The 22,812-nt window shown below is 39.4% G+C and overlaps 2 protein-coding genes and 3 non-coding genes across 8 annotated transcripts in view; all 5 read left to right on the top strand.

Annotated features, from left to right (window-relative positions):
- LOC113529648 (casein kinase I) overlaps positions 1-14,744 on the top strand; it is a 30,905-nt gene extending 16,161 nt beyond the window's left edge. Inside the window, exons 5-14 of one of the 4 annotated variants that reach the window (XM_026918996.3) lie at positions 4,472-4,623; positions 5,032-5,266; positions 5,397-5,482; positions 5,602-5,686; positions 6,160-6,308; positions 6,484-6,591; positions 7,858-7,968; positions 10,226-10,332; positions 10,627-10,650; positions 11,103-14,744. In XM_026918996.3, the coding sequence (XP_026774797.1) occupies positions 4,472-4,623; positions 5,032-5,266; positions 5,397-5,482; positions 5,602-5,686; positions 6,160-6,308; positions 6,484-6,591; positions 7,858-7,968; positions 10,226-10,332; positions 10,627-10,650; positions 11,103-11,157 (1,112 nt within the window). In that variant the 3' untranslated portion in view covers positions 11,158-14,744. The remainder of the gene's footprint in view (positions 1-4,471; positions 4,624-5,031; positions 5,267-5,396; positions 5,483-5,601; positions 5,687-6,159; positions 6,309-6,483; positions 6,592-7,857; positions 7,969-10,225; positions 10,333-10,626; positions 10,651-11,102) is intronic. The other 3 variants (XM_026918997.3, XM_026918998.3, XM_026918999.3) reach the window with 3 other exon arrangements.
- Positions 14,745-15,611: 867 nt separating this feature from the next.
- zgc:114188 (40S ribosomal protein S17-like) lies at positions 15,612-22,692 on the top strand. The gene is made up of 5 exons (XM_026919776.3): positions 15,612-15,749; positions 16,517-16,668; positions 17,564-17,669; positions 21,138-21,203; positions 22,571-22,692. Exons 1-5 carry the CDS (start codon positions 15,747-15,749, stop codon positions 22,646-22,648), a joined length of 405 nt encoding a protein of 134 aa, XP_026775577.1. The 5' UTR covers positions 15,612-15,746; the 3' UTR covers positions 22,649-22,692.
- LOC113530225 (small nucleolar RNA SNORA71) lies at positions 16,725-16,851 on the top strand. Its single transcript, XR_003403121.1, has one exon. It is a non-coding gene; the product is annotated as a small nucleolar RNA SNORA71 (small nucleolar RNA).
- Positions 20,718-20,844, top strand: LOC113530227 (small nucleolar RNA SNORA71). The gene has a single exon (XR_003403123.3). It is a non-coding gene; the product is annotated as a small nucleolar RNA SNORA71 (small nucleolar RNA).
- LOC113530226 (small nucleolar RNA SNORA71) lies at positions 21,247-21,372 on the top strand. The gene has a single exon (XR_003403122.1). It is a non-coding gene; the product is annotated as a small nucleolar RNA SNORA71 (small nucleolar RNA).
- Positions 22,693-22,812: the final 120 nt, after the last annotated feature.

Genomic DNA, 22,812 nt, shown 5'->3' with positions numbered 1-22,812 from the left:
TTTAGTAGGAACACCTATATACCTGCTCATTCATGCAATTATATAATCAGCCATTCATGAAGCACCATCACACCAGAATGAGGAAAATATGAGACCTCAGTGACTTTGACCAAGGCATGGTTGTTGCTGCCAGATGGGCTGGTTTAAGTATTTTAGAAACTGCTGATCTCCTGGGATTTTCACACATAATTCACTAAACATTTTACACAGAATGGTGCAAAAAGCAAAAACATCCGGTAAGCGTCAGTTCTGTGGGTAGCAAAACCTTGTTGATGAGCGAGCTCAGAGGAGAATGGCCAGCCTGGTTCGAGCTGACAGTAAGGCCGCAGTAACTCAAAAAAAAAAAAAAAAAACCCTTTTTACAACCATGGTGAACAGAAAAGCATCTCAGAACACACAACACAGCGAACATATGGTGTCTATGATGGAGCCAATGTCCTGTAATATAATGAAACATAATGACACATATGAGAGCGTTGTTAGGTTTGTTGTATGTTAATTAATCTAGAATGTTGAGCAGAATGACAGGTACTCCTCTTGATAACTCCACTGATTTTGTCCTCCTCTTCCTTATCACCAGTCCAAGCCGGACACACCATAGCCACTCGGTGCAACAGTCACCATCTCCAGCAAAGATAATACTCTGGGTTCTATACTTTTTAAAATACTTCATTTGAAATGTTGGTGAAACTCAATATCTTATCTTGCTAAATGTGCTAAATATTTTATTAGCCCTGCATACGTGTGTTGGGTGGAGCCAAGACACCCAGGGAATTATCATGCCATCTGGCACAGAGGACGAACATGAGAGAGAGAGAGAGAGAGAGAGAGTAACTGCATTATTCCCCTGCCAGCAGTGTAGGACTTTTGCCTTTCTGTTTATTCACCCATATCTCCACTCCTCTGATCTCCACTGCTCTGTGTTTGTCCCACTGCTTTAGTGAGTCATGGCAGATATGTGATCAGTGGTTTTGAGGGAAGTGAGTGGGCTGTGATTCTGTATGTAGCTGAAAAATTCTCTTTCTCTCATTCTCTCTTTTTGCATGTGTACACAGCTATCAGTATTGGATTGTATACACTAAAGACAGTTATTTGATATTCAGTGGAGAGAAATTTTCTTATGGGAGAGAGATTCCATATCCCTATCATTGCATGAATGAGTGGATCATCTAAATGGTCTTGTACTTGTAAATTCTCTCACCCCTTTTTTCATATTTACACTTATACACCAACCAAGCATAGAGATGTACATCAAATATCATCTTTAATAGAGCTTAATACTGACTCTAGGTGCAACTCTAGGTAATACTCTAGGTGCGAGTGTCAGTCATTTTCCAGTTAGATGTTGAACATGGTGTTGCTGAGTGAGTGGTTCAAGCCTGGTGTGGGATGAGTTGTGTTTCTCAAAGGCTGTGTGCTGTGATTCATGTGGAGCCTGGTAAACTCTTTTCATGATTAATGCTGAAGTGGAATGATATACAGGCACTGGAACTGGCTGCTGGTGTTTTACAAAACAGTGAGTCAGCATTTAAGAGTAAAGACCTGTTCACACCCGAAGAGTTTTTTAAATGTGCCTTACGCACAAATGACTTCCATTTTGACAAGTCTTTCAATCAGTCCTGACTCCCATAGACATGTGTAGGACGTGCATAAAAACCAAGGCCATGTGTCCTGCTCTGCGCTGCATTCAGTTAACGTATTGCCTAAAGCTAATGAATATATGAGGCTCCACCAGCAGCCCAGTTCTACATAAACGTGAATACATGGAGTAGTTAAACATCCAACAGTAAATGTAACCATAAACCTGTCATTAAAGCCACGGTGAAATAATTGCATGAAGTGGTTTTTCTGCATCATGTTAACATTATATTTCTTAGCTTAGCAATGTTTTTGAGATGGAAAAAAAAAATGCTATCCTAGTACTATTATCTACATGAGCTTTAAATGAGAGACTTGCATCAATAATTACACCAAGGTCTTTTACTGTTGCGTATGATGTAAATGAAAAACCATTAAGAGTTACCACATAATTAGAAAGCTTATTTCTATCTGCGGCCCTAGTAGAGGTACTTCTGTCTTGTTGGAATTATGTAGGACAAAGTTACTCGGCACCTAACGTCTAATTTCCTTTACACATTCTGTCATGTCATCTGGTTTTGTTGAACAATTTCATACTTATAGTGGTCAAATCTGAGCCAGGTAAGAGGCGTTTTCTTAACCTGTATAACTTTTTCTAATTTGTCTATAACAATATTGCGATCTGCACAGCACTGACTGTGCATTATACATTATGCAAGCAAAAGCAGCAACCCTGATCAGAGGCCAGTGGTAGGTTATTTACTACTTTAACCAGTGCTGACTCAGAACTGTGATGAGGCCTAAATCCTGACGGAAATGAGTGTGATTCCTATGCAAGTATGAGCTCAGCTGCTGAGCTACAACGTTTTCTGGGATCTTGGTGATAAAGGCGTGGTTGATCAATATCTATAGTTATGTATAGTTTTTCAGCTGACATGGATCAAGGTTTCTTAATCAGTGATTTGAAAACTGGTAGTTTAAAACATTTAGGTACATAGCCAACGCTAGGGAAGTTTATTATTTTTAAATTAGTATTTGTTTAAGAAAATGCAAAGATATCAGATCTAGTGCTCAAGTTGATGATTTTGAGGAGAACAGTGGAATTTAGTCAGGCTGTTGGATTGGCATAAATTTGTGGATATAATGGTCTCTATGTAATTAAATATTAGAGTGTGAAATTCATACTGAATTTTTTGTATGTTCTTTCCTTGTCAAAAGGACTATATAATAATATTCAGATCCCCTACAGAAAGCACTGTTAAGTCATTCACTGCAAGATGACCAAGCAGAAATAGCAAACCAAGCTCAGAATCACTTTGCTTTGCTGCTTGTCTCTTCCTATGTGTCATAGCTGAAAAGCCAGTTTCCTCTTATGTTTCATCTTGCCCTGTCCAATTTCTTTCTGGATTCTTTTTTTCTGTATCACTTAGGCCTTTGTGTCAACTAAGCTGTTGTCAGCAACAGTGGAACCAGAATACAGTGGATATAAAATGTCTGCATACTCCTGTTAAAATGGCAGGTTTTTGTGAAGTAAAAAAAACCATGAAATTAAGATAAATCAAGTGGAGAAAATGGAGCACCACAGTGACATTACCAAGAATAGGAGATTCCTCCAAAATTTACAAAAGGACAAGACAAAAACTTACCAGGGAGGCTGCCAAGAGACCTACAGCAACATTAAAGGAGCTGCAGTAATATCTGACTGATTACTCTCTGCATGTGACAACACATGACTGGGCTATGGGGTAGGGTGGCAGAAGCCCTTTCTCAAAAAAACTTCAAAGTCCAATTAAATCACCCTGAACCATGTGGCAAAATGTGTTATGGTCTGATGAGGCCAATTCCAAAAGATATAATAATTCCATAATTCCAAAAGGTATGTTTGGCGCAAAAAAAGTACATCACCAAAAGAACACCATACCCAAGCATGGTGGTGGTGAAGCATGGTGGTGGCAGCATCATGCTTTAGGGCTGCTTTTCTTCAGCCAGAGCTGCAGGTTTTATCAAGGTGGAAGGAATCATGAATAGCTACAAATACCAGTTGATTTTACCGCAAAATTTTCATGTGTCTGCTACTAGATGAAAAGGAATTTCACTGTTTAGTGCAACAGTGACCCAAAGCGTACATCCAGATCAACAAAGGAATGGCTTAAGAGTCCAGACCTGAATCCAAGTAAAAATCTGTGAGGCGACCTGAAGTGGGCTGTGCACAGGAAATGCCCAGACAAATTAACAGATCTAGAATGTTTTTGCGAGGAAGAGTGGGAAAATTTTCCCAGTGGGAAAAGTCAAGATGTGACACGCTGATAGACTCTTACCCAAAAAGACTGAGCGGTGTAATAAAATCAAAAGATGCTTCAACAAAGTATTAGTTTAGGGATGTGCACACATATGCAACTAGGTTTTTTTTATTTTTCCTTTTTTTCCCTAACAAAGTTTCTGATCATTTTTCACTTTATTTGTATATTTTGCGATTTCATATTAAAGGTGGGGAAGGTTCTGACATGATTTATCTTAGTTTCATTTTTTTTACTTCAGAAAAACCTGCCATTTTAACAGGTGTGTGTAGACATTTTATATCTATTGTAAGTGGTTCATCAAGAACCATCAGCCATTGCTTTCATAAGATGCATCAGTAACTCCACTGTAATCTTTGTTTTGTATTCATTTACACCCTGTTCTTGTATGAGCTTTCTGTGCCAAATAACTGGAAGGCAGGGAGGACTGTCTCTTATGCAAAACTTTCCTAATAGAAATTGCAGAGGCTGGAACAATTTTATTTTTATTTCAAAAGAAGTTGCTCATTTAACCATCAAATTTACACCCTTTCATATTTTTTTTTGCTATATGTTAATGATTAAAGGCTAACTAACTTGTTATCCTGCTCTCTCAGTGGAAGGGTTGCCACAGGTATACTACTTCGGCCCCTGTGGGAAGTATAATGCAATGGTTCTGGAGCTGCTAGGTCCCAGTCTGGAGGACTTGTTTGACCTGTGTGACCGAACATTCTCCTTGAAGACGGTTCTCATGATTGCAATTCAGCTGGTAAGCATGGCTTTCACTAAAAGGCTCAAAAAGCCACAAGTCTGTGATCTGTCCTTTGGGAGGTTTACAGCATGCCACTTGTCTGATTGCATGAGTGGATCCCAATTCCAGTCATGGTCTCTTTTTTGTGGTTTTCCAGCACATCTGACTCTTCTTGTGAGGTGTCTGTTAATCAGCTGACGAGTTGAATCAGATGTGTTAAAGAAGGGGAAAACAAAAAATGAGTGTCTTGCTGTCACTCATCTATGCACCTGCTCATAATGATCGTAATGATCAAGCTTTTTCCTGTAATAAGTGAATTTTGGGTTTAAACTTGAAAAGCTTACTACAGTAACCTCAAACTTGGTGTTACTGGTGGTCTAAATTCAGATTTTTGGCTGACTTATTATTTTGTTTGTGTGTGTGCAGATAACTAGGATGGAATATGTCCACTCAAAAAACCTCATCTACCGGGACGTCAAGCCAGAGAACTTCCTAATTGGGCGTCAGGGCAGTAAAAAGGAGCACATCATCCACATAATTGACTTTGGTCTTGCAAAAGAATACATCGACCCAGAGACCAAAAAACACATACCTTACAGAGAACACAAGAGCCTGACTGGCACAGCTCGTTACATGTCCATCAACACACATTTGGGAAAGGGTATGCACAGACACATACAAACACTTGACATTTTACTCTGAGTGCTTTTATACGTACCAGCCTTGATTTTGGTTGAGCTATAAGCAATCAGCCGGTACATTAAAACTTACTTTGCTTTATATTTTTTAAGAGCAAAGTCGACGGGATGACCTGGAAGCACTCGGCCACATGTTTATGTACTTCTTGCGGGGTAGTCTGCCATGGCAGGGGCTGAAGGTCAGTGTGACTAGTGGCATTATTTCCCTGACCTTTATTTCCCATCTTGCTTGAATAAGGCATGTCTTTGGCTAGTTTGTTGGGATAAAGACAGAATGATTTTCTCCCCTGTACAACAGGCAGACACATTGAAAGAACGTTATCAGAAAATCGGAGACACCAAACGAAACACTCCCATTGAGGTTCTCTGTGAGAACTTTCCAGGTATGACTGAACCTCTGTCTCTGTCTTTTGAAGCTTAATATTAAGATAAACCTAAACCCCATTTACATAAATTATAGCATGCCTGTTCCTAATTGAATTGCATTTTGTGTGAAAGAATAGCCTAGCTATTAACATAGATTATGTTAATGATTTACATTCTAACAATGTTCTTTAAATTTAACTGTTTATAAAAATATAACCAAAAATTGTGTATTCTATCATCAAAAAATTTATCTAACAGGCTTATTTTTTGAAAGTGTTTAATAGATGTCACACAATGGTTGCCTAGAGGACAATTGGACTAATGTTGTATCATTATATTATATAAATTGTGCTAATGTGATATTAAAGCTATTAAAAATTATAATTATGCCATACTGAATGCCATATTGTGATAACAGTACATTGTTGTCAGTACATACAGCACTTGAATGGGGCTGTCATACTGCTTTGTCTTTTTTATATGTCTGTAGAGGAGATGGCTACATACTTGCGCTACGTACGGCGGTTAGATTTCTTTGAGAAGCCTGATTATGAGTATCTAAGGACTCTCTTCACTGAACTATTTGAAAGGAAAGGATATACATTCGACTACACGTACGACTGGGTCGGCAGACAGATTGTGAGTATTTACTGTAAAGGGTCACCGCTAATAGTAGTTGCTAATCTATGGTTACTTTTGCATTTTTTAATGAAGTGGTAGCTTAAATATTGTATTTCTCATCAGAAGTTGGTCTTATGTGACTTTGTAGTTTGTAACTTCTCTGAACAGGCCTGAATTTCTGTTTGTCTCCTAGCCGACACCAGTCGGGTCAGTTCATGTGGATTCAGGAGCCTCTGCTATAACTAGAGAATCCCATGCCAACAGAGAAAGACCTTCACAACATCAGCCGCTGCGGAACCAGGTACACAGCATCAGTGTAATATATTAATATTGTGAATTTGAAGAGAAAATGTGATTCAGGTCAGTTTGGATTTTTAGCACCATGTTAGATGAAGGTATAGGGAGAGTTGATGAGAGAGTGAAACAAAGAGCAGTGGAATCAGGAAGATAGCCTTGGAGAGCTAAATTAATTTCCATCCTGGAAAAGCTCCAGCCCCACCCCCTTCTTCCAGCGGCCCCACTGCATCTTGATTTGCTGCGCTGCCTGGGCTCCATTGGCTGAGCTGGAGTGGTGCTACTCTGTGTGTCCTGACGCTGCTCTAGCTGATCCCTGACTGCTCCTTAACTACAGCCTAGTGCTGTACTGGGGCCTACATTCATGAAGCATCTCAAATTGCTCTTCTAGGATTCGTTATCCTGACAGTATTCCTACTAAAATGCTTTCTGAATATGGTTCCTTCATCTAGACTCAAAAAAAGCAAAATATAATGATGATTCAAGAGTGTGGAGTAAGATAAGAGTGAGGAGAAAAATGAAGCCACATTCTCTTGCCTTGTGTTCATTCATCACAATCAGCAGCCATCCTCTGTCTCCATGGGCTTCCTGCATATCACGAATGGAAGGCCGTTCTGTCCAAACAGACAAAGGCTCCCATTTAAAATCCCCTATAGTACAACAGACCAGCTATGGCCTTGGAATATGCTAACACTACATGAGCACATGGATGGCTAATGTGTTGTTTTGGACTGATTTTAAGGGATAGCATTACTCGATCAGTGCTTCAGTTTTTGGCTTGAGAGAATGGCTGAAAGGAAAGATGAATCATGCTGAATATTAGCTGCTTGCATAATCATACTTATTTGGAAAGTGCTCTTGAGCTCACTTGCAGGCGGTCCAGACACATGCCACTAGCTTATGCCTTTTCTGTTCTTTTCAAGTCAGTTGGAGTTATTTTAACTTTTCTGCTTTTCTGTGTGTGTGTGTGTGTGTGTGTGTGTGTGTGTGCGCGTGTGTGCGTGTATGTGTTGCTCTTCACTCTCATTACCACATTGCTTGCGTCACATTCACATGTTTAACACCTCTCTGTCCTGCTGCTGTCCTCCATGTCTGTTTGTTTTGTGCTGTGTATGTGCAATGCATGGCCACTTGCGTCTCTCTCTCTCTCTCTCTCTCTCTCTCTCTGTCTCTCTCTCTGTCTCTCCCTCTTTCTCTCTCTCTCTCTCTCTCTCTCTCTCTCCCTCCCTCTCCCCGCCTTCCTCGCTGTGGTCTTGGTGCTTTGTGGGGGCAGACGGTCAGCTCGGAGCACAGGGGAGCATGGGACACGCAGCCTCATCGGCACACCAACCTGTCTTACCTGAGCTCATATATGGCTTCTGACCGGCATGGGGGCTCTGCACAGGTAAAGCGAGGATCTGCACGCACTGGCCCTCACCTCGTCTCTGCCACACCACAGAACTAAAGCATTGCTGCTTATTTTCTTTTAATTTCTCCCCTTTGCTTGCAACTAGCTGAGCAGTAGACCCATTTGTTAGACTTCTCATGAATGTACACCAGTGTTATTCATGAGTGGATTTGCATGGGGTACACAAATATATGTTGAATATCTAATTTTCAAACCATTAAAAATCTGTGTAGAATAATAAATTGTAGAATATGTTGTTAAGGCCAAGTAAATCATTAAAATTGGTCTAGGAACATCTCTGCACCCTCATACAGAATGCAAGGATCAGTGACTATGAATATCTGTCTATTTCAATCTGTTATATCAAACAGGTGACTAGCTAGCTAACTGCTAATAAACTAGCTTGCACTTGTCACGGGTAGGCCCATGGGATTTTAGTATCTGTGTGTTGATTTGTTAAACAGTAGCCAAACCTGTAAAAGCTGAACTAAGGCCGCCTTCAAATATCTGAGTGTGGCATCTCTAATAATTTGCATATCAGACACGATTGGTTCAGGACCATAGAGCCTATTTTGTGACCTCACTACCTGTCACAAAAATAGGAATTTAGTGCTAATTTGTCCAAACTATATAATCAGAATCAGCCATTCAAATGGAGTTGAACCATTTAATAAACATGGTATTTGAGTTGAGAAGTATTTTAACTGATCCATAAAGTTATGACTATTTCAATTTTCCTTTTTGTTGACATTTTTGTTTATATTTAATGATATGGTTCATGTATACTCAGTCCTTGTTGAGGTGATCTTAGGAAGCAGTTTTAAAGCCTCTGGCAATCTGGTTTTGATACAAAAGGTCTGTCATTTAATATGCAATTATCAGTGGTAGATTGACATGTACCCTATATGGCCAAAAGTATGTTGACACCTGACCTTCACACCAATATGTGTTTGCTGAACATCTCATTCCAGATTTACTCCCCCTTTGCTGTTATAATAACCTCCACTCTTTTGGGAAGGCTTTCTACTAGATTCTGGAGCGTGGCTGTGGGGATTTGTGTTCATTCAGCTAAAAGAGCATTCGTGAGGTCAGGCACTGATTTCAAGCAAGGAGGTCTGTGGTGCAGTCGGCGTTCCAGTTCATCCCAAAGGTGTTCAGTGGGGTCGAGGTCAGGGTTCTGTGCAGGGCACTTGAGTTCTTCCACTCTTCCACTCTTCCACCATGAACCATGACTTCATGGACCTCACTTTGTGCACTAGAGCATTGTCATGCAGGAACATGTTTGGGCCTCTTAGTTCCAATGAAGGGAAATTGTAATGCTACAGTGTACAGAGACAACTTTGAGGCAACAGTTTGGGAAGATCCACATATGGACCTGATGGTCAGGTGTCCACATACTCTCGGCTATATGGTGTATATCTCTAACTATAATTTTATTATAGCCAAAAGCTACAAAAAGTCCTATTTTGTGCCTAATCATAGATGTATGGGTGTGTGAGTGAGCATACTGATTGACAGCAACGTCTCCCTGGCAACGTAAATAACGTGTGAACAGTGCTAGTGATGGAAAAGAGCTTCCACATTGCTTTTATTTTTATACTCATGAGTCACTGAGTGGAGCGTTGGTGTATTTTGTATATATTTCTAGAGTCACTAAAGTAGTATATCTAAAATTCTAACTAGATGCAGTTATATTCATGATCACTTAGGCACAAAGATCTGGAGTGGGCAGATAATTTCTAGTTTCTGTGGTTGGGGTAAATTCTGATTGGTACTTTAGTAGACTGAATATAGTTCCGCCCAACTCAAATCAACCAAAACAAAACTGCAGAAAAAAGAAGTTCCAAAATCCTTTAACTGTGAGAATGGCTCAAGTGAAAACCTTGAAAGGGCGACATAAATTAGAATTGAATTGAATTTTTTTCTAGAGGAATCCAAGTACTGGAACACTTGGATTGGACAAAATGGAGATGTTGTAGACAAATGATACATGTTTTTGACACTTATTATCAATCAAGAATATACAGAATTAAAAAAAAAAAAAGGTTTTCTTCTGACTCACCCTTGTATTAAAAAAAAGAAAGAAAGAAAGAAACAGCAACAATGTCCTTTCTTTTCCAGTGGGTGGTAAGTTTACACAGCATCTCCAGCTAACAGTAAAAAGCTAATTATGAAAAGAAGGTGACACAGCCTTTAAAAATTTCCTTCATATAGACATGAACTGATTTTTGATTGGACACATTCTGTGTTGCAGGTGATCAGCTCAACCAATGGGGAGCTGAATGCAGACGACCCTCTGGTAGCCCATTCCAACGCACCAATAACAACGCAGGCAGAAGTGGACGTGGTGGATGAGGCCAAGTGCGTTTTTTTTTTTTTTTTTTTTTTTTTCTACTACAGCCGTGCCCCGACTTTTCCTTGCCTTCTTGCTGTAAAGATTTTGTCCTGGCAGTCTTCTCATCTTGATTTCTCAGGGTCTTGCTGTTGCTCTTTGGCACCACCTCATTTTTGTCATCTATTTGTACCCTGTGCTCTTGCTTTGTGTGTCTATGTGTATTGCATTTCCTATCACCCTCGATATGTTGCATGTATTTTCACTTCACCTGTTTGTGTGTACAGTATTAATCTCTATCTCTCTCTCTACGCTTTCTGTAGCTGCGTGAAAATGCTCAACTTGTGGTGAGTCTCCCTTTCCCTGTACTCATCCCAATTCAGGGACGGGCACACAGGGGGAACACTAGTACTGACTAGAGAGCTAATGCTTTACATAATACAGTACTATCAAACTGGCTGGACAATGTGTCTTGTCTCTCACTAGCTAACTTTAACATTATTGATTACTATTTGGTCTTAGGTTAACAACTCCATATTAGGTGTTATAGAGGCAGCAGCCCAGAAGTCGTCTGACACAATGCCATGTGTCTTTCTCAGCAGCATGTCTATACATTGTCTTACTAATGACCATGTTGTTGTCGTCTTGTGCTTTGTTTTTTTTGTGTTTTACCTTGTGTGGTTCACGTGACTACCTTCACAAACCCACTAATGTCTTTTCTTGTAAATTATAATAGATAGGCATGACCTTGACACATAGTTTTGACAATAATTTTGATCTCTTTTTCTTCCCCCTTCAGGTGCTGCTGCTTCTTCAAGCGTAAAAGGAAGAAGAGTTCCCCAAGGCACAAATGAGCCAAAATATTCCTCTCCTTATTTTCACTGTACTGCTGATGTGAGCCTCTCCATGGAGACGCATTTACAGCTGGAAATTTACAAGGCCAGTACATACAGTACATACAGTGGCCCTGCAAGAATGTTAAGCTTCTTAACAGTCCAGAGACAAATGGACAGGACTGTCTCCCCTTTGCACTCTTTTAATTTGCCTTTTCATCCTGATACTCCTTTATTTATATATTTTAATGTTTTTACGGATGTCTGTCCCTATGAAGAGCCAGTCAATATAGGACAGTCATGCTGCATTTCTTCCTAAAGGGTTGTATTTTGCTATGGACATTTAACTTTTCCCAAATGTTCAACCATTTCAATGACCTTTCTTGCTCTTGTGCTTGGCCTGTTTATTGTTTTATTTTTTTTTCCTTTTGTCTGGTTTTCCCCATGCTCTTGGACAGAGAGGAATTCATCACCTGGTGGTACCTGGACTCAGTAGCACAGATTACTTCCACTTCGCTTCGGTTTTCTTCTACAGATTCTGTGCATTTTGAATATATATGTCCATTTACTGTATGCATCCTGCCTTACTTACACCCATAAACGCATAAGCACTATGTCGTGACAAAATAACTCATTTAATTCAAAGTTCAAAACTCCACAAGACCATAACAGTCACAATGAAATGAATGTTACACTGGAGACAAATATTATTGCATGTAACAGTGCAATACATACATCAGTATGTATACGTGTATGAATCTCTAAAGGGGTTTTGCATAGATGACTGGCTTGCGAAAGAAGATTGTCCCCTAAGACCAAAATCTAAAAAAAAAAAAAAAAATTACTCAATATATTGAAGTATTTATCCTGAAGGTATTTGTGGCATGTAAAATGTTTGATTAGGTAACCAAAAGCCATATTTCATGGAACTGTGTATTTAATCGTATTGTAGTTTGCATGATCCAATCCATGGCTTCTCTTAATACATTTACAGCAGGGGTGTAAACGAGAAAGCGCAAATCAGTACCACTCATTTTAGCTTCAGCTTGCAGAGCACATTTGCTATGTGCTGTTATATAGAAACTTTCAGCTTTGAATGTGCAATACCCTTTCCCAAAGTCTTAAAGGTTAGAATTCTCTATCACCACTATTTTTTTTCCATTTTTTTCTTATTTGTGTGTCATATTTTCAAATTAGGGAAGATAATTATAGAAGACTGTTTTCCCACAAACATATGAGGCCAACAGATTACAGTAGGTTTATGTATATTGATGTGGGTTCGTGCAGTAAGATGGAAGGTATCGCTCTTTCATATTGCCGGGTCTCTTCTCTCATGTCCCCTGCAGATGATTGTGTGTAATGCCTTGAGTACAGGGATGCATTCACACTAGCCAGATCATTAAAATGATTATACCTGGGTAAAAAATATCAGACAGATAACTTTAGAGGATTGGACTAGCTCCTGTCCTATCCTGTATGAATGCTGAGATGGACTACAAGCCTGTCATAATATGACATGTGATTTACCTGCAAATAATTATACTGAATATATCATCATTAGATGTAAAGAGCATTTGTCTTAATGCCCAAGATGCTCCAGAGATGTTGGGTATTAGGTAAACAGTGTTCAAGTTCTTTGCACCTTGACATACTTGAGCATTTAAGAGAAAGTTAAATTAACCTTTCTTTAAATGCATCGTGTTCTGGACTAATACATCTACTTTTTTTTAACTGTGTTATATTTCTGCTTTGGTCCTCAAGCTAGCTTTTGTTTGAGTGATTGTTTCTTCATGTGTAATCTAACAAGCAGCTGCCTGTTTATAGCATTAATTCTATTGCAGAACTTTTGTACTGTAACTGTTTCTTTTTTTTATGTTTGGTTTTTGTTTTTGAATATGGATTAATAATTGCGGCCTAAATGGTGAACTTTTTTCAGATTTTGCCTTTAAACAAAATGAACATTTATTTTGTATTTAATGAACCATGCCTCAAATGGGAATTTTATGGTGTGTTTCTGTGCATTTACAGTGCATATGAGTGTATGTGGTCACTTTATTTGTAATTTTATTGATTGTGAATATTTGTGAATATTTTTATTTCATTTATTCGGAGAACACTAAGGTCTCCACGGCACCTCCTGGTGGGGTGAATGACTGGATCTGTGCTTTTCTCCTAAATTAGCCATATATGGTAAAAAATATATATGTGTATATATATGTATAATGATTATTTGTGCATAATCATTTAAGTTATGACTTAAGTTGTTTTGTTTGGACACTGACTGAACCGGTGTTGAAATCATTGTATTAGCTGGACATCATCATGAATCTTAGACTAGGTGACGTAGGACCAGATTTCCATTGTATGCGTTTATTTTAGTCATGTATGGTTGATACTGAAACTGATCATTCACTGTTATGTTCAGAATTTGTTTTAGCTTATATTATTATTAATGGAAGCTTTTTATCTTTACATTTGACATTTGATTTCTGAGTTTTTGTGGGGCAGAAGGATTACAGTAATGTGACTGTAACTTTGCCTTCGTACCCCCAAGTCGGTATCTGCTTTGAGTCATGTAAACACTGGTTCACTGGGGCATTGTGGGACACTTGTATTTCAACGTGTTTTTTCTTTCTGCACCACTGGTTCCAGCACCATCCGCATCTATCATGATTTGTGTCTTGTCAAAGATTCAACGCTTGCTTACTTTTACTTGTTTAATTCCTGAGTGCATTGAGATAATGTGCTCACATACAAACATGCCCTACAGAAACAAGGGCACGTTTAGAGAGATCATTCCTTATAAGTAATCATCCTTTCTCAAAGCTACAGTCTTAAACCATATGGTCTGGTTCCCTGTTCACACATTATGCCTTATTCAGAAAATGCTTTTTAATGAAACAAGTCTGGAAAGTGAAGTAAATGTTTAAAAAAGATTTAGCTTGAGAGAGGCGCATTCCCTTGTTTAATCTCCCAACCACAGGGAACTGAAACCACTAATGAAACCACATTGAGATCAGTCAGAAGCTGTCTTGTTGTAAAATATGTAAAATATTTCATTGTTTGATGGTCTCATGATGAAAATGAAGTCTATTACAGAGCTGGGTTTTATTTTATCCCTGGTTTGAAGCAAGCCTGCACAGATAAATAAAAGCAAAGGAAAGTTAACATGAAAGTTAAGGGAAGGTGATTTTTCACAGACTTTTTTTTCTCCACTATTTCGACCTTGTCTTGGACTAAATGCTGTTATTAAGGATTTCTAACAAGGAGCTTTGTTCATGTACAGTGGCATCAGGGCTTAATGTGTGTCTGGATAAAACAGGCCCCCAAAATGTATTATTAATATTGTGTGTTAAAATGTTGAATGTCATTTCCAAATTTTATCCTTATGCTTTAACTGTGCTAAAGGGCTCCAGTTGTGAAGAATCCATTAGTTTTTGAGATTTTGGGAAGTTTTGTTTTCAGACAGACAGGCAGCCTCTCTGTGTAATGGCCATTGTTCAGAGGCACCGATAAACACTTTTTATTCCTTCAACCCAGAGGGGAAGCTCAAGTTTGGACCCTTTTTTAATGTAAAATAAAAAAAAAGATCTCTCTCTTACCCTTCACTCGGTGTCTGAGTCATTTTGTATTTGAGCGTCAGATGAGCATGACTTTGCTGCTTAAAAAACATTCTAACTGCATTACATTAGAACAGTCACTCAAACATGATATAAAAGTGTTTCTTTTGTTCCAGAAAAACGTCTTGATCCAATTTTCAAATGTCCAGTTTTGGTGACCTGTGCCCACTGTAGCCTCAGATTCCTGTTCTTGGGTGGCAGAAGTGGAAGCCAGTGTGGTGTTCTGCTGTTGTAGCTTATATGCTTAAAGAATTGACGTGTTGTGCATTCTAAGACCAAGTTACTGTAGCCATCCTGTCAGCTTGAACCAGTCTGACCATTCTAATCTGACCTCTCTCATCAACAAGGCGTTTTTGCCCATAGAACTGTCACTCACTGGATGGTTTTTTTTGTCCCCCCACTATTTTGGGTTAAGAGACCATCACGCTTGAAAATCCCAGATAAGCAGTTTCTGAAATACTCAAACCCACCTAACTTGCACCAACAACCATTTTCCAGTCAAACTCATTGAGTTCACATGTTTCCTCTATTCTGGTGTTCAATATGAACCCTGACTGAAGCTCTTGACCTGTATCTGCATTATTTTATGTACTGCACTGCTGCCACATGATTGGCTGATTGGACAATTGCATGAATGTGCAGGTGTACAGGTGTTCCTAATAAAGTGGACAGTGAGTGTATATGGTGAGGTTTACTCATTTAGCTCTGAGGAGAACTAGGTTCAGTAGGAAATTAACAGAACTGAGTGGTAATTAGAGAAAATGTGTCACTAAGGGGGACACAATCCTGCAAGCAATCCTTAAAGAACCCCTTCTCCAAGTATGTAGTGGATATAACATTAGCGCTAGTAACTAAGAGGCTCATTTGAATTAAAAATATGCACATTCTCCATGTCAGAAGGTGGCAGTGCCTCCCTGATAGTGTTTCCGGTCTGTGCTTTAAACTTCCGGTGGAGCTCTTTCAGGCTCTCTTCGGCTAACCAGATCCAACATGGTGGGTATCAGACATTTTCACTGTTGCTAAAATCTGATTTAATCCTCATTTTACACACACAATGGAACACAATTAAGGAGTTAATCGTTTAGTAGACGTGTTCAGATCTTTGGATGTGTGAATATTACACGCGTTTAGGTTTTATTTTGGGTAAAATCATTAAATAATCGGCTCAGTCTGGACGCAAGAAGACGTCCGATGGTTAGCGTCCTGCTAGCTAACGTTGGAGAAGAAATTGGCTATAGTCTGTAATGGCGATAATTTTTTATGTTGCAAAAAATTAATAGGTTTATTTCTGCTGTTCATAGTGTTCTCCATTTTGTGTGAATTCTGTATTTATAGTGTTTTTGATGAAAAAGCCTGAATAGTAACAGGAAGCTGAAAAATGATTTTATTAGCCAACACCTGGCTAGCAAATAGCTGTTATATCTTTATTAGAGACTCTTCATTGCTAATGCTGGTGCATTTATCAGATAAATTCCATCAAATACACTTGTTCAAGATTGTCACTACCTTCAGAAACTACAAGTCCTCTCTTCTCTCACTTCAAGTGGCTCCAGCATGTTTATATGTATTTAACAGTAGATAGACACCAAATGGCTGGAGAATTAGTTTAGTTTGCTTCCTGGATTATGATACGAACACAAGGTTGTTGTACGAAGATGTTGGAGATTTGCTCAGTTTGGGTTCTGAGGTTGCTGTGGATAATATGCCATCCTGCTAGGCTTCTGCATGTCTGATGGATGTCTGTGCTCTTCTGCCCATAGGGCCGCGTCAGGACAAAGACGGTGAAGAAGGCCGCTCGGGTCATCATCGAGAAGTACTACACCCGCCTGGGCAATGACTTCCACACCAACAAGCGCGTGTGTGAGGAGATCGCCATCATCCCCAGCAAGAAACTCCGCAACAAGATCGCTGGGTAAGAGACTGACCAGTGCTCCTGAGCAGAGTAACGAGTGTCGCGGTGTCGTGGGTCCCTGTATCGAAAGTGACCGTGGTGTCTGGTTGCCAGGTCATTGATACTACAGGGAGAGAAAACTGAAAGTCTTTCCCGTGTTTGCTAGACAAACGTGTTCTTGCCAAACCCTGTATCTTTCAAACACTTTACATCACATTCTACTTCAGGAGTAGTTGCTCTCAATTTTTTTTTTTTTTTTCCAAATTTATCTTTTATTTATTTATTTATTTTGCAGGCAGGGTTCCCTTTGACTGTAAAATAAATTCCAAAGTCCATTGAACTGTTCCACTCTTATGACCTGTTCCACTATTATTATCACGTAAACAAGTGCAATATTTTGACTATTTATTAGCTGTATAGAGCTGTTTATTCCTGAGCTTTCCTCTGAAAGAACAGTAGGTTTAATTTGTCTGAATTAAAACTATTCTATTCATGAGCAAGTCAGTTTAGCTATAAACTCAAAAGGAGTTGTGATTTCCACCGCTGTTAGAATTTAAAAAAAAAAAAATAGTCTCTCTCGCTCGGTTTCATGAACCCCACTTTGAGAACCAGTGATGTAAAGGATATTTTGGAGCCAAGGTTTCTCAGCAACTATTTACAGCTCAACTAACCGTAAACACTTCGAGCCATTTTCAGACAAACAGTTTTTCAATCAATCAGTCAAGATGTTTAGCATTGCATCTGTAAGGCTAATGTACCAAGGAAAGCTGGAAGCTGTCGGTTTAGCGTTATATAATGTGCATGTCTAAGTCCCACAGCAGTGATGTTGCCTTTTGTCCATCTGATGCAGTTGTAAGAGTGCATCCTCTTGATGAAGAGAAAGCATGTTGAAATAATGTGTTTTGTGTCTTTGCAGGTATGTGACCCATCTGATGAAGCGCATCCAGAGAGGGCCAGTCAGAGGCATCTCCATCAAGCTGCAGGAGGAGGAGCGTGAGAGGAGGGACAACTATGTCCCAGAGGTATGTTTTAGCTCTTCTAGAGCATTTATACACCCTGTTTACACCCGGACATTTCATGCGTCTTGTATGTGGATCGCATTTTAATAAGATTACAACCAGATGCTTATACACTACGATCATTGCAGCATCAAAAATCATGATCTTTGTGCCACTTGCCAGTATTTTTAAAGGCACTGTCTTTGAAATTTATGGACCACATGCGCCACCTGTTGTAAGAAATTGAGGTGTCGAATGTGGCTCAGAAAGACAGATGGATTCACACTTTCACTTTTATTTGGATAATCCCTATTTATATATAATCCTGATAATCAAGACGCATAGATAATCAAGTATAAATGGGGGCTTAGTCATCTGCTCCCAAGTCTGGTCCTATTAACAGTCTGTTCAATATCATGGCACATCTTTTATCAGGCAGTCCAGGAGCTTTAGGTTTCAGTTTTTCTCATGTTTCTCTCTGCACCTGTGATTTCCAGCGTTGCATTAGGTCCAGTTTGCATCATAATGAGAGAGAAAAAAGCTGGCGGTTGCAGCGGAGATGTTATCAGGCGATGAGACAGTTCACTAGGTTAAAAACAAATGGTTGATGGCACATGTAATTCTCAGTGCGGTGCTTGTGTTTCAGGAATTCCCGTGATTCAGTTAATTTGATTTTAAGAGTTAAATCATGCTCGTCATATTCTCATGTTGACAGATTTAGGCTGTCTCACGCTTGGCTTGGTTTTGACTTGAGATCTTACCAGAGAGATCCTTCAAGGCAAGTAGTGTAAATATGGTTTTATTGAGGATTAGCATAGCAATGTTAGACAATCGCTTCATCTTAGATTGTGAAGTAGAACTATATCCGTTATCCAATATTGTCCATAATATCCAATGTTGATCCTTTACAGATTAAATTCAGTAAAATGCCTCTGTTGTTTTCAAAGCAAAATGCAAGCTGTTGTGAATGGCTTGTGTGGTTTAGTGGGGGGGATCCCCCCCCCCACCTTTTTTTTTAAATTTTATTTTAGCCCCTTTATGTCCTATTTTGGTCACCTGTCAAATTCCCACCCACCAGCCAGCTCTCCCATCACACAGCAGCTACCGGGGAGGGTGAAGGCTAACACGTGCTTCCTTCAAGATACATGAAGCCAACCAACTGCATCTTTTCGAACTGCTGCTCGTTGTGTCACTGGGCAGCGTAACGCACTCGGACGAAAACGCTAACTGTCCCCTCGCTTACGCATTTGACTGGCTAGTGTCACTGTGATTGTGGAGAGAGAGCATGGCCAGTTTTGAGCTCTTGGACTCCTGGCTGCTTATGGCTGTGGCAATCTTGGGATCCAAACTAGTAATCTCCTGACAATAGTTGTCAAGATTAATCTCTGTTAATGCATTTGACTAGACAACTATATCATAACGGGTGGGGGAGAGGTGTGCGGTTTAAATCATGTTGGGCTACTCTTGGGGTTCCACGCAACTGACACGTGAGAATGAGCAAGTGCATTGGAGCTTTCACTTGCCTGGTGGGCTAGCTAATGAATTAGATGTTTCTTTCTCTGCATGAGGTTGGTGGACCTCAAAGCTTTTTGTGTGATATTTGGGCAAAGCACCATAAATTATTTATACAATTTTACCCACAATTTCAAAGCATCTGGTGTCTATTTAGTGATTAGTATTTTGTTTATAGTGTTTAAAGGTCTTTCCCCTTTAGCCTGGTCATGTATTACTGGAAAGAATAATAACTTAAGATGGTTGCTGAGTGGACATGTTTGCCTACAAGGACTTTGGATGCAGTAATGTGCAATGTTTTGTCATGTACACTGCTTCAAATGTAGGACCCTGATTTTTTTTTTTTCTTTTTCAAGTATTATTTTTGATTTCTCAAAATCCCTGAACAAAGAAATAAAAATCCTGCCATTATTTGTTCTGAACTCTCATCTTATAAATGTTAAATTTAGCAGGTACTTTTTTTTTTTATCCACAATGTGAAAGCTTGTTTTTGGCCACCGTGGTTTGTTTAACTTCCTCTGCTGCCCTGCACTGCACTTCACTGATGCACTCAGTGTGATCCTAGCCCAGTTTGCTCTGAGTAAATGCATCACATATGCACATGCACCATTTTATTGGTTTTTCAACACTACCTAGTGCACTTCTTTTGTCTTTTTTTTTTTCTTCCTCCTCCGCAGTATGTGTTGAATTAATTTTTCAGTGCAGCTCTAGTTGAAAACGGCTGTACCTTCTGCCTGATCTTATTATTCAGATATCCATCCAGAGTTAAAGAACCGATATTCACTAAAACATGAGGAGAGGGTGAGAAGCTTGTTTTAATGTGTTTTGATCAAGTTTAATTCGATTTTCCACTGCAATAAAACTGTCCTCGTCAGTGGCGATGCACGTGTTGGATTTTGACAGACGTAAACTAGAAGAATAACGTGCTTTAATGAATTTCAGCTCAATATTTCAATCCCTACTGCAAAAGTGTGCTTTTGTTGATTAAAATTCAAACTTGGTAAATTCTAACTACCACTGAGTTCAAGTGAAAATCTCATTGGATTAACAGCATCACAGTGGCACTGTAGGTGCCTAATAATGACGGTCAGGACACACATCTGCTTGTCATATTTACTAAATTAGTGAATGAAGACAGAAATATATTCTCCACATGAGCGCAGAACTCAGTGTAAAACTCGGAGCTCACAGTTGTGATGTGCTGCTTGTGCAGTGCCACTTCTGGTGTAAAATGGACTTTATCTGCAATCCTGAGGTGCCTGAATTTGTGTCATCAGTTAAGACTTGTGCTGAATGTTATTGAAAATGTTTGAACGTCAGATGTGGCTTTTAATTTTCATATTTTACTTGTAGACGTAGGGCACAACGGGTACTCGAGTATTGATTTCAGTATTAGCTAGGTTTTCTGGCATACATAGACATACCTATTTGAAGCATCTCATTTTGGCAGAGGAGGTCAATAAATTCACTCACTGTTTTAGCACAACAGAACAAGTGTTTAGATAGAGCAGTTAACCCAGATTAAAACTGCAGTTGCGCTTCTGTGAGCTCCAACACTGACCCTGTATCGAAAGTGACCATGGTCTCTGGTTGCCAGGTCATTGATACTACAGGAAAAGAAACCTGAAAGTCTTTCCCGTGTTTGCAGGATTGCTTTGTTCCTGTTAAACCCTGTATCTTTCACACACGTTAAAGCGGTGCTTCTCAGTCAGTGTCCTGGAGTACTGGTACCCTGCACTGTTGCGTTCCCTGCTCCCAACTTACCTGATTCAGCTCATCAGCAAGCCAGAACTAGTTAGAAGATGAGACACACTGAAATGTGCAGGCCCATGGTACTCCAGGAGCAGGATGGAGAACACTGTTTTAGAGCATTAAAGCTTGTGTGTACAGTACAGAATGAGTCCATGATGGACATGAACATGTCATCCATTTGCACCTAAGCTCTCATGGTTCACTAAATAGTAATATTTCTATCTACAGGTTTCTGCTCTGGACCAGGAGATCATTGAGGTGGACCCTGACACCAAGGAGATGCTCAAGCTTCTGGTACGTTTAATTTCAGGTTATGAAAGGAAGTGTTTCTGTGACCCCCTGTATCGAAAGTGACCGTGGTGTCTGGTTGCCAGGTCATTGATACTACAGGGAGAGAAAACTGAAAGTCTTTCCCGTGTTTGCTAGACAACGTGTTCTTGCCAAACCCTGTATCTTTCACACAAATACTCTACACGCGTCATTATCTTAATTGTGCGTTATGTAACCATTTGCCGCTTGATTGACTATAAACACCTCAGCCGCCATTTTCAGAGGAATTGTTTGACACTTTGCCCTCTTTCCCTCGGATATAATCAGTCCTCTCCTCATGTCCCATCACGTTCGGTCTTCTCACTGACTGACTTGTGTGTTTTCTGACAATGTTATCTATAAAATGGGCAAAAGTAGCAGCAGCTATCCCAAAGCTGGACTCCTCAGCACACAGCTTACTACCAGATGATACCAAGATGAGAGTTGTGTTCTTGGAGTCATGTTTGTTATTGATGCCCCCATGACTGCTGCACAAAGTTTGAAATATAAAACATAATTTGGAGGATACAGTTTCTATTTGAGATGTATATTAAATACAATCAAATGGTATTAATTATCCAAACAATATCCTTGGTTTAGGCAGTAATAATGTAAAGCCATTTGATTTGTACTATTTTAAATGGATAGCCATAAAGTCCACTAGCAACAGCAGCCTTGTAGCTCAAGGTTAAATCTGAACCAAACATGGACTGGCTGATGGACCAGTGATACTGAGGGGTAAATTTCCTCTTTGCCTGAGCTTGGCTCTGTTCTTTATATGTAATTACTGATGTAGCTGGATTGGATTGTTGATTTGACACGTGCCTGGATTTATCTGTTCTTCATAGCCATTGTCTGTCTGGTTACAAAGACAACAAGTCCATAAGCTCAAACCTGCTCATAAGCAGGCTTATTCAAAGCAAACAAGAACAAATTGCATATTAAGTATTGTATAAGTTGTGTGCATGAGGTATAATAAATATAGCACTTGTTGACTAAGTCTAGCATGTAATTGCTATTGAGTCCTCAAATTAAATAACATTTTGTAGTGATAGTAAAACAGGCACATTAAATTAAACTGCATTTCTTACATTATGCACAAGAAACAAGAAAACCTTTCATGTCCTCTACAGGTACACGTTAATGTACCAAAGATCGGCACGCATGTTGATTCATTTTTCAACTTTTCCCTGAATGTTTTCCTTGGTTCTTTTCTTTTACAAAATGTATTTAAAATACATGTTTAAATCATTTGAATTTGACTAATATATTGTAAGCAAAAGTTTGTAATGATACCAGGTGTTTTGTGAGCTGTGGTGTTTAACTTGTTATTCTGTCTGTTCCTTTGACAGGATTTCGGCAGTCTGTCCAACCTGCAGGTCACTCAGCCCACGGTCGGCATGAACTTCAAGACTCCTCGAGGAGTCTAAGTGTTTGTAATATATCTCATAATAAAACTGTGGAAAACAAGGAACTTGAGTCTGTGTGTAATGGTTGATCTTGGCATTTGTGCTTTGTGGTCTCAAAACTGAAAACTGATGATAATGCACCACCACACGTCTCTGAAAGGGGACTTTTCCCCCCAAGTAATTCA

This window comes from Pangasianodon hypophthalmus, chromosome 9 (assembly GCF_027358585.1).
Source record: "Pangasianodon hypophthalmus isolate fPanHyp1 chromosome 9, fPanHyp1.pri, whole genome shotgun sequence".
NCBI classification, from domain to species: domain Eukaryota; kingdom Metazoa; phylum Chordata; class Actinopteri; order Siluriformes; family Pangasiidae; genus Pangasianodon; species Pangasianodon hypophthalmus.
The sequence above is the reverse complement of the archived record's forward strand: the minus strand, read 5'-3'. Positions and strand labels throughout refer to the sequence as shown.